Source organism: Camelus dromedarius, chromosome 5, assembly GCF_036321535.1.
Source record: "Camelus dromedarius isolate mCamDro1 chromosome 5, mCamDro1.pat, whole genome shotgun sequence".
NCBI lineage: Eukaryota > Metazoa > Chordata > Mammalia > Artiodactyla > Camelidae > Camelus > Camelus dromedarius.
Genome location: NC_087440.1, coordinates 92,607,956 through 92,620,471, shown reverse-complemented (window position 1 = coordinate 92,620,471; position 12,516 = coordinate 92,607,956). Strand labels below are relative to the sequence as shown.

Sequence of the window (12,516 nt, the reverse complement as noted above, 5' to 3'; positions counted from 1 at the left end):
TGACCTGGGCTGGTACCGAGGGTTGGTTGGGCTTGGAAGAACCAGATTCATCACACTGACTTTTATCACTTCTCAGCAAAGTCCCTGTTTCCCTATTTAACGCTCCTCCCTCACTCAGCTTTGGAGGTGCTTGTAACAGGACCCTACCCATCTCTTCAACATCGCTGGCTTGTCTTTCTCTCTTCCACCACACTCTTTCTTGCACGTCTGCTCCCTCTCACGCCCTGTCTTCCTCCAGCTGTGGTGCTCTCCCCTCTGCCTGTGCTGGGCACGTTCTCCCACTCAGAGCTCGAGGGAAGAGGGGCAGATAGGCTGGCTCCCATGGGTGCTTTGTTCCCTGACCTCCTCCCATGGCTATTCTGAGCAGCCGGAGTTAAAGATCCAAAATTTGTGTTTCCTCTCTGCTCCCCACAGAGCTGAGGTCAAGGCAGTTGTCACCGATACATATTATTTAAAAGGGATGACACTTGAGTGTTTCTGTCTATAGAGCTTCGGATATAACCTGCCCCACCTCAGAGTCAGAATTCTCCCTTTGGAAGCTAGAGGAGCTCACAGAGGACACTTACTTCAGTGCCCGTAAGGTGTAAACCTGGGGAAACGGAAGCTCAGAGTGCAGTAACTCGATAAAAGTCACGTGCAGAGAAGAGACCAGAATCCCGGACCTGGTGTGATGGAGCTTGGGGCGAGGCCGCTTGGGTTGGGCACTGGCCATGCTGCTTCCTCAGTGAGGACCTCGGGCAAGTGACTTCACGTCCCTATGCACCCATTTCCTTGTCTGCAGGGTGTGAGGTGTCCTCGCGAAGTGCTCAGAGGGCCTTGGTCACCACAGGTGCTCAATGAATGTCAGCTCTTGCGACTGTTTAACTCCAGAATGCAAAATTACCAAGTTTCTTTCGCCTCAAAGATTAAATGGCACTTGGTATAATTCCAGTGTGGCGTGTTTGGTAGTAGTCTAATTTCTTGATAGTTTGTTGTTTGGAAGAAGCAGCAATTATAGAATATTAAATTAACTCGAGTACCTTATCTCTTAAAAATACAGTAACTAAGAATTGAATTTACCCTGTAAACTGATGGGGGTGTGTGTGCGTGATTTCTGCTCAGAAGGTAGCTTTCATGGAACGGCTGTTGTATGTTACACGACTGTGTTCAGTTGCATGCTGTGTCACTCTCTTTTGTTTAACCTCTTTTTTTCATTATCGCCGCCCCCTCCTCCAGGACCCTTTTTTGAGTATTCTCTTCTTACTTGCCCCTGTCTGCCCCCCATCAGATGGACTCGATATCTGTTTATATAGTCAGTAGCTTTGCTTTATACATAAAAAGAATAAGATTTTTAAATTCTCCCAACAGTCAGTCTTTGCCCCCTTGAGGGTAATCTCACTCTCTTTGAGAATGCATGGTTTAAGGTGAAGCAGTACTTCTATAATGTAATTGTTCTTCAAATTTTTCAAAGTAATAGGGAATAAATGGAAGAAAAAAAATTTTTAAACATTGGCTTCATGATCCTTTGAGATTATGTATTCTGGGTGGTAAAGCAGGCTCAGGGTGTGATAATTCTCATAACAGCATCGAGTAAAAGCTGGAGAGAGGTGTGAGACAGGAGCAGGCATTCGGCACATCACAGACAGTAACTTGAATGACTTCAGATTCACCTGGCACAGAATTGTGCAGCACACTTTTGTTTAGAAAATATGACAGGACATAAGGGGAATTTTTCCACTTTAAATTTGAAGCCCTTAAAATTTAAAAGAAAAAATTGTGTAGAACAAAGGAGAATTCAGAAGACTGCCCAACTTGAGATGGTGTCCCATCTCAGTTTTAACCCTATTACTGAAGATCAGTTTTGTGCCTCAGTTTTCTTCATTACTCGATATTATAAGTTCTATTTTAGTCTCTTCCAAAATATAAAAACTTTAACTTTCAATAAAAATTAAATGTGGTTAAATACACATAACATAATATTTACCATTGTGACCATTTTTAGTATTAGAAACTTCTTTGATATAAATCAATTTCAAGATTCTGAAGTAGAATATTAGAAGAAAAAAATTGCATTTAAACAACTTTATATATACAGATTGATTGTAAAACATTTTTTCAGCTATACTAATTTTTGAGTTGTTCAGCCTAATATTTTATACTTGTATTCAATAAATATTTAAATAAGTTAAGAAATGATAGGATATTGTTTTTCTAGTATGTCTTTTAGTAAGTTTGGCCCCCTCTTTTCTCTAGGTGGCCGTCAGACCCAAGAGCAAAGAACTCAGAGAAATGTAATAAATGTACCTGGAGAAAAACGCACTGAAAATGGGGTAAGTAATAGTGAATTAAATTGAAATTAAAAAAATTTTTTATGGGTACTAATGAGTTTGGGTTATAATTTACTTCTAAAGAAATATTTTTTGGATGGTGTTAATCTGAAAAAAACAACCAATTATTTTACCAGTAAAACAGGTTTATTTGGGAACAGCAAAGAATTGCAATTCAGGATATGTAGCTATGGCCAGCCACATGCAACTCCACAAACACAAGAAGAAACTCTTTTATAGAGGAGAAGAAAGTTAAGAGGGGCTGTTGTAAATGAAAAGTCCATTGGAGGAAATTGGGAGTCTGATGTGTGGTGGCTTTTCATTGGCTGAGTTGCTGCCCAGCAAGGAGGAAATGGTTCTTCCTCTGGCAGTAAGGCAGCGTTACTTCCTGCTGGAGATGCAAAGTATGTCTCTTTCTCTTGGGATCTGCACCAGTGTCTGGTGGTGTGTGTGTGTGAGAGCTCCCCACTGTGGCCTCCATTTTAGTGAGGTTTTCTTTTATTTTCACCAGAGAAGTTGTCATTTCTGTTGAATATTTCAAACCTTTTTATGAAATTATAAAGGGGCAGTCACTGAGCGGTAGCGGTTTTACCAGTACGCACTGTGGCTGATGCACTGGGTGGTCTCACGCAGAGCAGGGCCTTCCATGCCCTTTATGTGTTGCCGCCCATGGCGTGTCCTGCAGCAGCACCTGCGTACTCTGTGCTGGTGACAGTGACCTGTCCCCAGGAAGCAGAGATGAGCAGGCAGACTTGCTTCGGATCTTCAGTGTTGATGTCTTGGTCCTTCTGTCAGGTTTTGAAAGACATGGTGGCTGGTGGGTTGAAGTCTTCATAGCTGTCTCCAGGGGAGAGAACTTCCTTTATCACGTGGTGTAGAGTCAGAGAGGAGGCCTAACACTGATAATAGGTGAGGAAGTTTGAGTGCAGGGTCCGTTTTAAGAAATGTTGGTGCATGTGAAAAGAATGAACACAAATGAATGAGAATGAGTGAATGAGAGAAGAGTGAAGAAGGAGAGAAATTTTCATTGTGGTCTTTTTTGGAAATTTTAGTAATAACTTTTCAGAATAATTTTAAAGCTAGAGAATTAGTTTCTTTTTCTGGCTCTGCCACTAACTAGGCATGTAGCCTTGGCCAAGTTACTTCTGAGGACAGTGCTTGGCACAGCCATATACCAGTTTGGGGGAAAAAAAACAAAAGGATCTGGAGCATAGAGGCCCATATTCAGACACTGGCTTCAGAATTTTGTAACTAGCTAAATTTGAGCAGGTTGCTTTGCCACTGTACTTTCCAACTTAATATCACTGATCTGTGATTTTATTTCTTTTATTGGCTACCATTTTGACTTTAAATGATATACTTAAATCTCTATTTCTTTGTACAGTCAACTTTAAACCATATCCCTAGCCCTCCCTCCTCCTAAGATGAGGCTGTCAGCACCCCTCCCTTTTTCTCCATCTGCCCTTCCCTCCTGACTTCCAGCTCGTTCAGCTGTGCTTCCACGTCCCGGTGCTGATAGGGCTTGTGTGCTTTCCTCTGAGTGTGCTTAAGCTTTTCATGCTTTGTTTACAGATTGGTCATCAAGCTGAAAATCATCTCGTAGTGTTTGTTATTTCAGACTTTGCAGGTATTATCCGCTGCAGAGCTAAGGGTATACTAGACTACATTTTCTTCTGTTTGGTTCCAGTGTCCTCATCCTTGTGCCACTCAGGGAGAACTGTTCCTAATGTCACAATTGTGGATTCTTCTTCCTTACCCTCCAGTTTCTAAAGATCATTCCATAGATTCTCTTCTTCCTGCCTGCTGATGCACTTGTCCACTCCACATCCAGAGCCTCTGTGGGCTTCTGCCGGGCCCGTGTGCTTCAGAAAGTCTTAAGAAATAAAGGCCCAGGCCCCACTGGCAGAACTTCTGATTCAGCAAGTCTAGGGTGGGCCTGGAAGACTGCCCATGACTCTGTTGCCCTGCCAGGTTTGGGAACCTGCGGGTTATATGCAAACTCTGTCAGGAGCAGTCAGAACTTACTTGTCCAACAGAATTTTGAAGATCTTTTTGAGTTCTCAGAGTTCCTGTGACCTGAACTTCAGGGAAGATGAAACAAATATATTGAGTAGGCTTTGTGTGTTGAGGGTGGAGATGGGTGTATATGATGAAGGAAAGGATTCCAATGATGTAATAAAGTGAGTTTTGATGTGATGGGTCTGTGGTCTTTTCCAGGATGAAGTTGTTTCTTGTTAACATGGAGATAATGTTTACATTTCAAGATCAACAAAACTGAAACCCAAAACCAAAATTAAAAATGTGTTTGGAGCCTTTATGTGAGCTTGTAGTTAGAGGAAGGTAGAGCTAGTCTAGAGGTATAACTGTGCTGGAAGCATCACATCGAAGGTGTTCCTATATTTTATGGCATGCACACCTGCCTTTTAAGCCTAATAATACATTACCTTTGTAAAGCACTTTATTGTCTACAAAGCACTTTTACATGCATTTTTAAAGTTAATAAGATGTTAAAAATATCTTTCTCCAAAAATGTTTTTGTGTGAACCCTGGATGTGGAATGATGACACACTGAACCCTCTGCCTGTGGGGACAGCTGGCAGGAGCAGCTCAAGCGGCGTGTGGGTTGGACGAAAGGACAGGAAGCAGAGTGGATGTGATTCACGCCCATCAGCGGCTGCCGAGGCAGGAGGCTGGGGGAGTTCTGTCCTCCCCAAATAGCAGGTCATGAGGTCAGGTTGTCTAAGAAATAAAGGCCCAGGCCCTACTGACAGAATTTATGATTCAGTATGTCTGGGTTGGCCTGGAAAATTCCCCATGTGGCTCTGTTGCCCTGCCAGCTTCAGGAACCGCCGGGTTACATGCACACTGTCAGGAGGATTCGGAACTTTCTTGTCCAACAGAGTTTTGAAGATCTGGTTTAACTTTACAGCATAAAGGCAGAACAAAAACATATTCTTGTTGCGTATGGTTGTGTCGGGGTTCTGGGACCACGCCTGGTGTCAGTGGTTTGCTAGGAGGACGCACAGGATGCAGCGTGTGGCTGTACTCACTGCAGCGAGGGCGAGAGGCACACGGGGTGGAGTCCCGGGAGACCGGCGCAGCTGGCACAAGCCTCCCAGGGCCTCTCCCAGCAGGTCGCACAGGATGCACTTGATCCTTCCAGCCACCAACTGTGACAGCGCGTGTGAAGCGCTGTCTGCCAGGGAAGCTCATGAGAGCCCTGGTGCCCGGGCTTTTATTTCGAGCCGCTCAAGTAGGCGGCTTCCATCCAGCAAGCACCACACCTCCAGACTCCCAGAAGGAAAGCAGGTACTTTACTTAGGTGTCCTGTTTTCTCAGCCCGTTGGGCTGAAATCCAAGTCAGTTTCTGCTTCAATGCTGAACACCCAGTAAGTTGCCAAGGCCAGTTGATCCTGCCCCCGCCGCCTGTGTTTTCCTCTGAGAGCTTTATAGTTTTAGCTCTTATATTTAGGTCTGTTGTCCATTTTGAGTTAATTTTTGTGTACGGTGTGAAGTAGGGGATTTACTCCTTTGCAAGTAAATATCCAGGTATCCCAGCACCATTTGGTGCAAAGACTGTTCTTTCCCAATTGAATTGTCCTGGCACCTTTGTGAAGTCAATTGACTGTGTATGTGAGTGTTTATGTCTGGAAGCATTTATTAGTAATGTGGTCACGTAGTCTCCTTGTTTTCCATGTGGTGCCCAGGACTCAGCTGGGACTGTCATCTCCCAGGCCAGGTAACATTTCAGTTGTCTAGAGAATAAACTTCCAGGTTCCAGCCGGGTAGGGGAGAGGCAGGTGCCCGGGTCCAGAGCTGGGAGGGGGTCGAGGGGCTTTACTGCTTTTTCTTTTTTCTTTCTTTTTTTTAAACTGCTTTTTAAATATCTTTCACTAAGTCCGCTTTATTTTAGGTGCCTTACATTTCGTCCACCTTTCCAGAATTACATGGTTTTGCCAATTCCTGAGCCTTTTGAAGGTTCTTTGATGTAACTGGGTTGTTTATCCAGTTTCAGCTCTTCTATCTTGAAGTTTGTCTCAGACCTACTAGGTCAGTTACTTCTCATCCATTCTCTCCAGCTTCCAAACTTTTTTTTTTGTCTCCATTCCTGTTAGCCTGCTTTGTGGTTTTATGTTATTTGATGTCAAAAATCCCTTTGCTCTCATTTAGTTGTTTTGAGAGTTAATGAAGTTAGGATTAAATAGTTCTGCATTCTGAGCGGAACTAGGTGTGCGCTCCTTCTGACTTCTGTTGGGGCTTGTTGTCCTTACTGACTGAGGGCTCTTGACTGTTCTCTCTACAGGTGCTTCTCCTTCCATGTTCTTGCCTTTTTTTCTTCTGGGAACTCTGATTAGACTTGTATCTTTCATTTTATTTTCAATTTCTCTGTCATATTTTCACTTTCTTTGTCTCTTTGTACTGTGTTCTGGATAATTTCTTATCTTTCAGTTAATGAGTTCTGTCTTCGGCTGTGTTTGATTGGGTGTTAGTACATATAATGTGCTTTTTTAACATTAGTCATTATGAAAATACAAGGCGCAGTCTGGGAGGGAATACTTGCAAACCGTATACCCGATAGAGGTCTGTATCCAGAACATAAGAAAGAACTCTCAAATCTCAGTAAGAAAATAAGTTACCCACTTTTAGAAGAAACAGGCAAAAGTTCTGAATAGATGCTTCACTAAAGAAAATAGATGAGTGTCAAGGAAGCACATGTGAACGTGTACAGCATCATCAGTTTTTAGGAAAATGCAAATTAAAACCACATGCACCTGCTAGACTGTCTAAAACTAAAGACCGTGGAGCGCCTGGGACTCTCATATGTGGCTGCTGAGAATGTAAAACGGTGTAATCGGAAACTGTCGGACACTGCCTTCAAAACTTGAACATAAATCTGTTATATGATCTGACAATGCTACTGCTGAGTATTTTTCCAAGAGAAAGGAAAGCAAATGTCCATATTAACTTGCACATGAATGTTCATGGCAGTTTGATTTGTGGTAGCCAAAATCTAGAAAAACCCTAATGTCTGTTAACAGGTGAATGGACCAAAAAAGTGATACATTCATACAATGAAATATTCCTGAGCAATAAGAAAAGGAGTGAATCGCTGATGCATGCTACAGCTCGGATGAACCGCAGAATCATTATGCTGAAAGAAGGCAGCCAGAAAAAAAGGGCACACACTGTATGATTTCATTTATGTAAAATTTTAGAAAATGTAAACTAATCTCAGTAACAAAAGGTAGATGAGCAGTTGCCTGTGGACCTGGGAGCTGGGGCTGGGTGTGAGGAGGAGGGAGGGGCTACAAAGGAACACCCAGGCATTTTGAGGTTTGGCCGTTTTCTGGATTGTGATGGTGGTTTCATGGTGTGCACGTGTGTCAAAAGGTGTCGGATTGTACACTTTAGAGTGCAGTTCATTATGTCAGCTGTGCTTCAGTAAAGTGGTTTTCAAAATTCATTAAAAAAATTTCAGTTCTAGAGGTTTTGGTTCTTTTTCACCTCTTGGTTACTCTTTGCTCATATTTTAGGCATCTCTTATTTCTTTAAATACACTAAACAGTTATTTTCTATTCTGCAGCTAATCATTTCAATATCTGCATATGTCGCTTCCACTGGCTTTAAGTCGTGGTGCTAGGATCTTTGTGTGCTTTAACTTTTGACAAGTAGCTGCTCATTTTCCCTGGAGCTTCATCTGTGAGTATTTTTGAGGCCTGGATGCAGGCGGGCTTTCCCGGGAGGTTTGCATCTGCCTTGGCGGGTAGCTGGGCATGCAGATGGGCTCAGTCTGTGACCTTCTTTGTGGGTCACGAAGCCTGTGTGAGGGCTGTCTAGTGTTTGTAGGTTCTTACCGTGATGGAGAAAGGCTGGTCTCCATGCTTCCCCCATCTGGGAGTTTGGGGGTGTGTTTCTCACTCGCTCTCACTCTGGGTGGGAGTCTTAGATGGGTGGATGTGGCATCTCCTGTTAGACTCCCCTCCCTGGGTTGGTCCTCACCTTTCCCTCTTAATGCCGGGCTTCAGCAGCTCCAGGGGGCAAACCTCCAGGTGGGCACGAGCCGTCAGGGTGCAAGCCAGTTTTGGTATTTCCTCAGTGCCCAGAGCTGCTGCTGTCCCTTTATTTTTGGCCCCATATCTTCCTTCCTGTTGTGTCAGCACAGTGATGCTTTTAAAAATAAGTTTTTATGTTTTATCTTGACTTTTAGGTGTTGCTGTCAGGAGTGTAGCTCAGTGTGTTTTGTGGGCCGCACGGTTAGAGGCAGAGCAGTTACCACGGGTGCAGCTGGTTGCGCTCCGGTGGTGCGCAGGTGGTTCCTCCTGGTGTTTGTGCTCTTTGTAGCCCTGTTCTCCTGCCAATCTTTCTAGCTCCAGCTCCTCCTAGCTACTTGCCTGGGTATAAGTGTGTGTTAAACCAAACTGAATTGGTATAGGTGAATTTTAATCATAAGAGTAAATCAAATTTATAGGATATAAAATTGGATATTGTAGCATTACTGCAGGGAGAGGGGAGCCAGTGTATGTTCTAGATGTCTAATTGACGCGTATTAATTTGTGAGACTTAGTAATTAATTGTTGGAAAATGAAATATGCCAGTTACAGAAATACAATGAGATGCTAGAGAGGTTTAATTTTATAGAATGTGTTGTGTGATAAAAATAAGCCTACACATTTGATACCATTCTCATCTACTTTTTTGCTTGCTAAACAGGCAAGTAAAAATACTCTTCAAACCTGAAACTCAACCTTGGAGAGGTAGGAAGAAAGAGGGATGATTTAGTGTTCTAGAATATTATGTGAGCATAAATAGATTTTATCCTAATTACTTTGTCAGTTTTGTTTTAAGGATGTTTGTCATCTTTGAAGTGACATCGTACTTGAGAATCTAATCATACTCTAAAAACATAGTTGTGATTTTTAAACCTGTATCTTGTGATGATTAAATTACAAGATAAGATACTGGCTGCTTGGTTGAATTCTTTATTTCCTACTTTTTTTTATTGAGAAATACACATACAGAAGAACGTGTAAAACATGTCCAGTGTAAAGAATTGCTAAGCAGACCCTCCTGACAGCAAGCTGGATGCTCTCTCCATGGCACAGGAGGTGTGGCTTGCTGTCAGGAGGTCTGGATTAAGATCCTGACATGGATACCCATCCAGCCGCAGGAACCTGGGACAGTTGGCCACCAGCTGCTCAGAGCCTCAGCCTTCTCATCTGTAAAATAAGCTTATTTTTCCTTATAGGGTTTCTGTAAACATCAAGATAACTATAAACTCAAGTGTACGTAAACGCCTGACACATCTGCTCATTGCATGTTGTTGAATCTCTAGAATTCAGAATTCACTGAGAAATAACTGAGTTCACTCCCATCTCTGGAAGTGACGTCAGATCCTGAGTTTCAGGACAGTTGTGTGAGAAGTTCCTTAGACAATCAGGAGAAACTTCAGGAAGCAGATGGCATTGCCACTCCATCTTCAAAGACAGGAAGAGTTTGGGGCGTAGAGGGACAGGCACTGTGGACAGAGGAGGAATGTGAGCAAAAATATGGAGGTGAGAGGGTGTAGGTTCTAGAATGGAGAAGCAAGCACAGCTGTGAGAGAGAAAGAGCTGAGTAACACACAGCTCCCGCTGGGGCAGGGTGGGCTCAAGTCAGAGATGATGCCAGAGGCATTAGTGAGAGAAGGGAGTTGAGGGAGGAGGCCTGGGTTGGAAGAGAAAGGGGAGGAGTGTGGTTTCAGACGGGGCAGCTGAGGGGCTGGCGGAGCTGGCAGGTGGAAGTGTGAATCTGGCTGGGGGACTCTGGCTCTGAGCTCCTTGGGAGGGAGGCCAGGGTGGACAGCCAGCCTCACCAGCGGGTAGGGTGTTCTCCATATAAACTACGGACAAGAAGAAATGAGTACGATCTGAAAGTGCAGGGAATTTACTGTTTTCCCGAATAACATTACAGTGGCATTCTTGTCTGTTATAACCACAGATGAACTTACTTGGTTGAGTATTAAAATCGTATCAGGATTAGAGCTGACAGCGGAAGTGACCCATTAGCTGGTAGGCGTTTAATTGCTGACCGAATCCACTAGTATTGCTGTTAACTGATTACCAAGAAACGTATGCTGGGCCTTGAGGAGGAAAGCAGCACTTACAGCTGGACCTCTGCTCATTGCCCCGCTGTCTGACTCTCTTAAACAGAGGCTCTCAAACATTGTGACCGTGCTGTCGAGAGCGGCAACCTGACTTCTCTAAGGAGTGAATGATAAGACGTATGCAGAGTCTTCATGAGCTTTTGCAGTAAATGGTTGTGGTGGCTTTCAATTCTGTCTGCAAATTCTTTAATGTGCCTCCCATCAAAGGTGGAGCCTGATTCCCCTCCTCTCCAAGACTTCGTGCCTGGCTCCTAACATACAGAATGTGGGGAGTGAGATGGTGTGACTTCTGAGGCTAGTTCCTAGAAAGATAGCTCCCCCAACTCTCTCTCTTGGATTGCTGGCTCTTGGGAACCCAGCCCCCAGGTCCTGAGGACCCTGGTGCACGCAGCTCTGAGAAGGGCCTACCTGGGGGGGACCTGAGGCCTCCCACCGGCAGCCAGCACGAACTTGGTAGCCGTGTGTAAGCCACCTTGGAACCCTGTCCTGCAACCTTAAAACCACCACAGCCTGGCTGACTTTTGACTCCATCTCCAGCCAGAACCGCCCAGCCACGCTGCTCATGAACCCTTCACCCCCAGAAACCACGCTGTAAGGAACGTGTGGTGGTGTTCTAAGCATGTACCAAGGTCGGGTGTGACTGTCACTCAGCCATAGAGAACTGTACGCGGCCTGTGAAATAAATAAAGGTGGACTGCTGATTCCCAGACTGTTTTCACAGTTGTAAAATATGTGAACGGAACGATGAAGTCATGCTTTTGTAAGTAATAAACAACACATGAACACAGTTGGGACCCGAAATGTCGCGCAGTGAAAGTCTGCTGTATTCGCGAGGAGCGGAGAGGGGGCTTCGCCGGGCGTGGCTGACGGGGAGGGGCTGTTCTCGGGGCGGCTTCGCAGTGTCAGTACTTCCTTTTATATAACTTTCTCCACCAATTTTTCAACTTTTAGGGAGAATGCACTCAAAGTGAGCTTAAATAAAGTTATAGGACAGGAAAGCTAAACAAGAGAACACTTGACAACAGATAGAGGGGAGGGTGCATCTCTGTGGTAGAGTGCATGCTTAGCAGGCCGGAGGTCGTGGGTTCAGCCCCAGCACCTCCACTAAAATAAATAAATAACCCTAATAACCCCCCTAAAAAAGGCAAAAATACTACAGGTAGAGGTGGCCTTGTGCACAGGAGACAGCCGCCCCCACCTTCTCCCCATGCTGTGGATGCACTCAGGGCACCACGCGGCTCACCCGGTCCTGCACACAGTTCCTGGTCCGGCCACCAGGTGAGGAGCAGCTGAGAGAGTAAATGGGTCACTGCTTGCTTGCTTGAGACTAATGTCCAAATATCACTTCTTACAGATCATTTATTTAATGTGTTTTTGGATGAGTCATTATACCAAAAGAAAAGTTGTCTGGAAAATGGCATAATTTTTTAGGAAGTGCGATAGTGAACTGGCGCTGTGCACCGAGAGGACCCTTTTGTTGAAGCTGCAGTCTTTGATATTTTGGGGCACGTATTGGAAAAATACATTTGGCACATGTTGGCAGAATGTTTTCAGTAGTGCCTTAGATGGGAGGTAAAACTAAGCCTTCTTACCACTATTGGAAAGACTAAAAGTCTACAAAAACATGTAATTAGTGGCTTAGGATGGGAGATGAGTGTGCGCATGATTGCCTACAGTGGTTTGTTTTGAGAACCTTTACTGCATGTTTTTAATACCTAAAATATGTTACCTCAGGAGATGAAAATACGTTTGATCAAAGCCATGTCATCAGCTGACTGGTGATCTGAAGCTTTTAACCATGATCAAGTGAGTTGTAGTTGTTTAATATCTCAAAAAATCCACTTCTGATAGCCTGTTTGTCAAACATATTTTATTTTGATAGCTTTATGAGCCATGATTCATACACATAATTAGTGCAAATGAGGCATTAGCCTGGGAAATCAGCCCCCCTTTTACATCTAACTTTTGGCAAGTCTAGCCAGCTTATTTATTGAAACTCTGGTCATTGTGTGTTTAGGGGTGATAGCTTAATTATGGTCATTTTAATGCTTGCTTTTTTCCATTATT

At 44.0% G+C, this 12,516-nt stretch overlaps 1 protein-coding gene across 4 annotated transcripts in view; it reads left to right on the top strand.

Annotated features, from left to right (window-relative positions):
* Positions 1 to 12,516, top strand: part of PPP1R13B (protein phosphatase 1 regulatory subunit 13B) — an 87,440-nt gene that overhangs the window by 51,471 nt on the left and 23,453 nt on the right. For all 4 annotated transcript variants that reach the window (XM_064486315.1, XM_031454401.2, XM_031454402.2 and 1 more), the window contains exon 4: positions 2,233 to 2,309. In XM_064486315.1, coding sequence (XP_064342385.1) covers positions 2,233 to 2,309 — 77 coding nt within the window. The remainder of the gene's footprint in view (positions 1 to 2,232; positions 2,310 to 12,516) is intronic.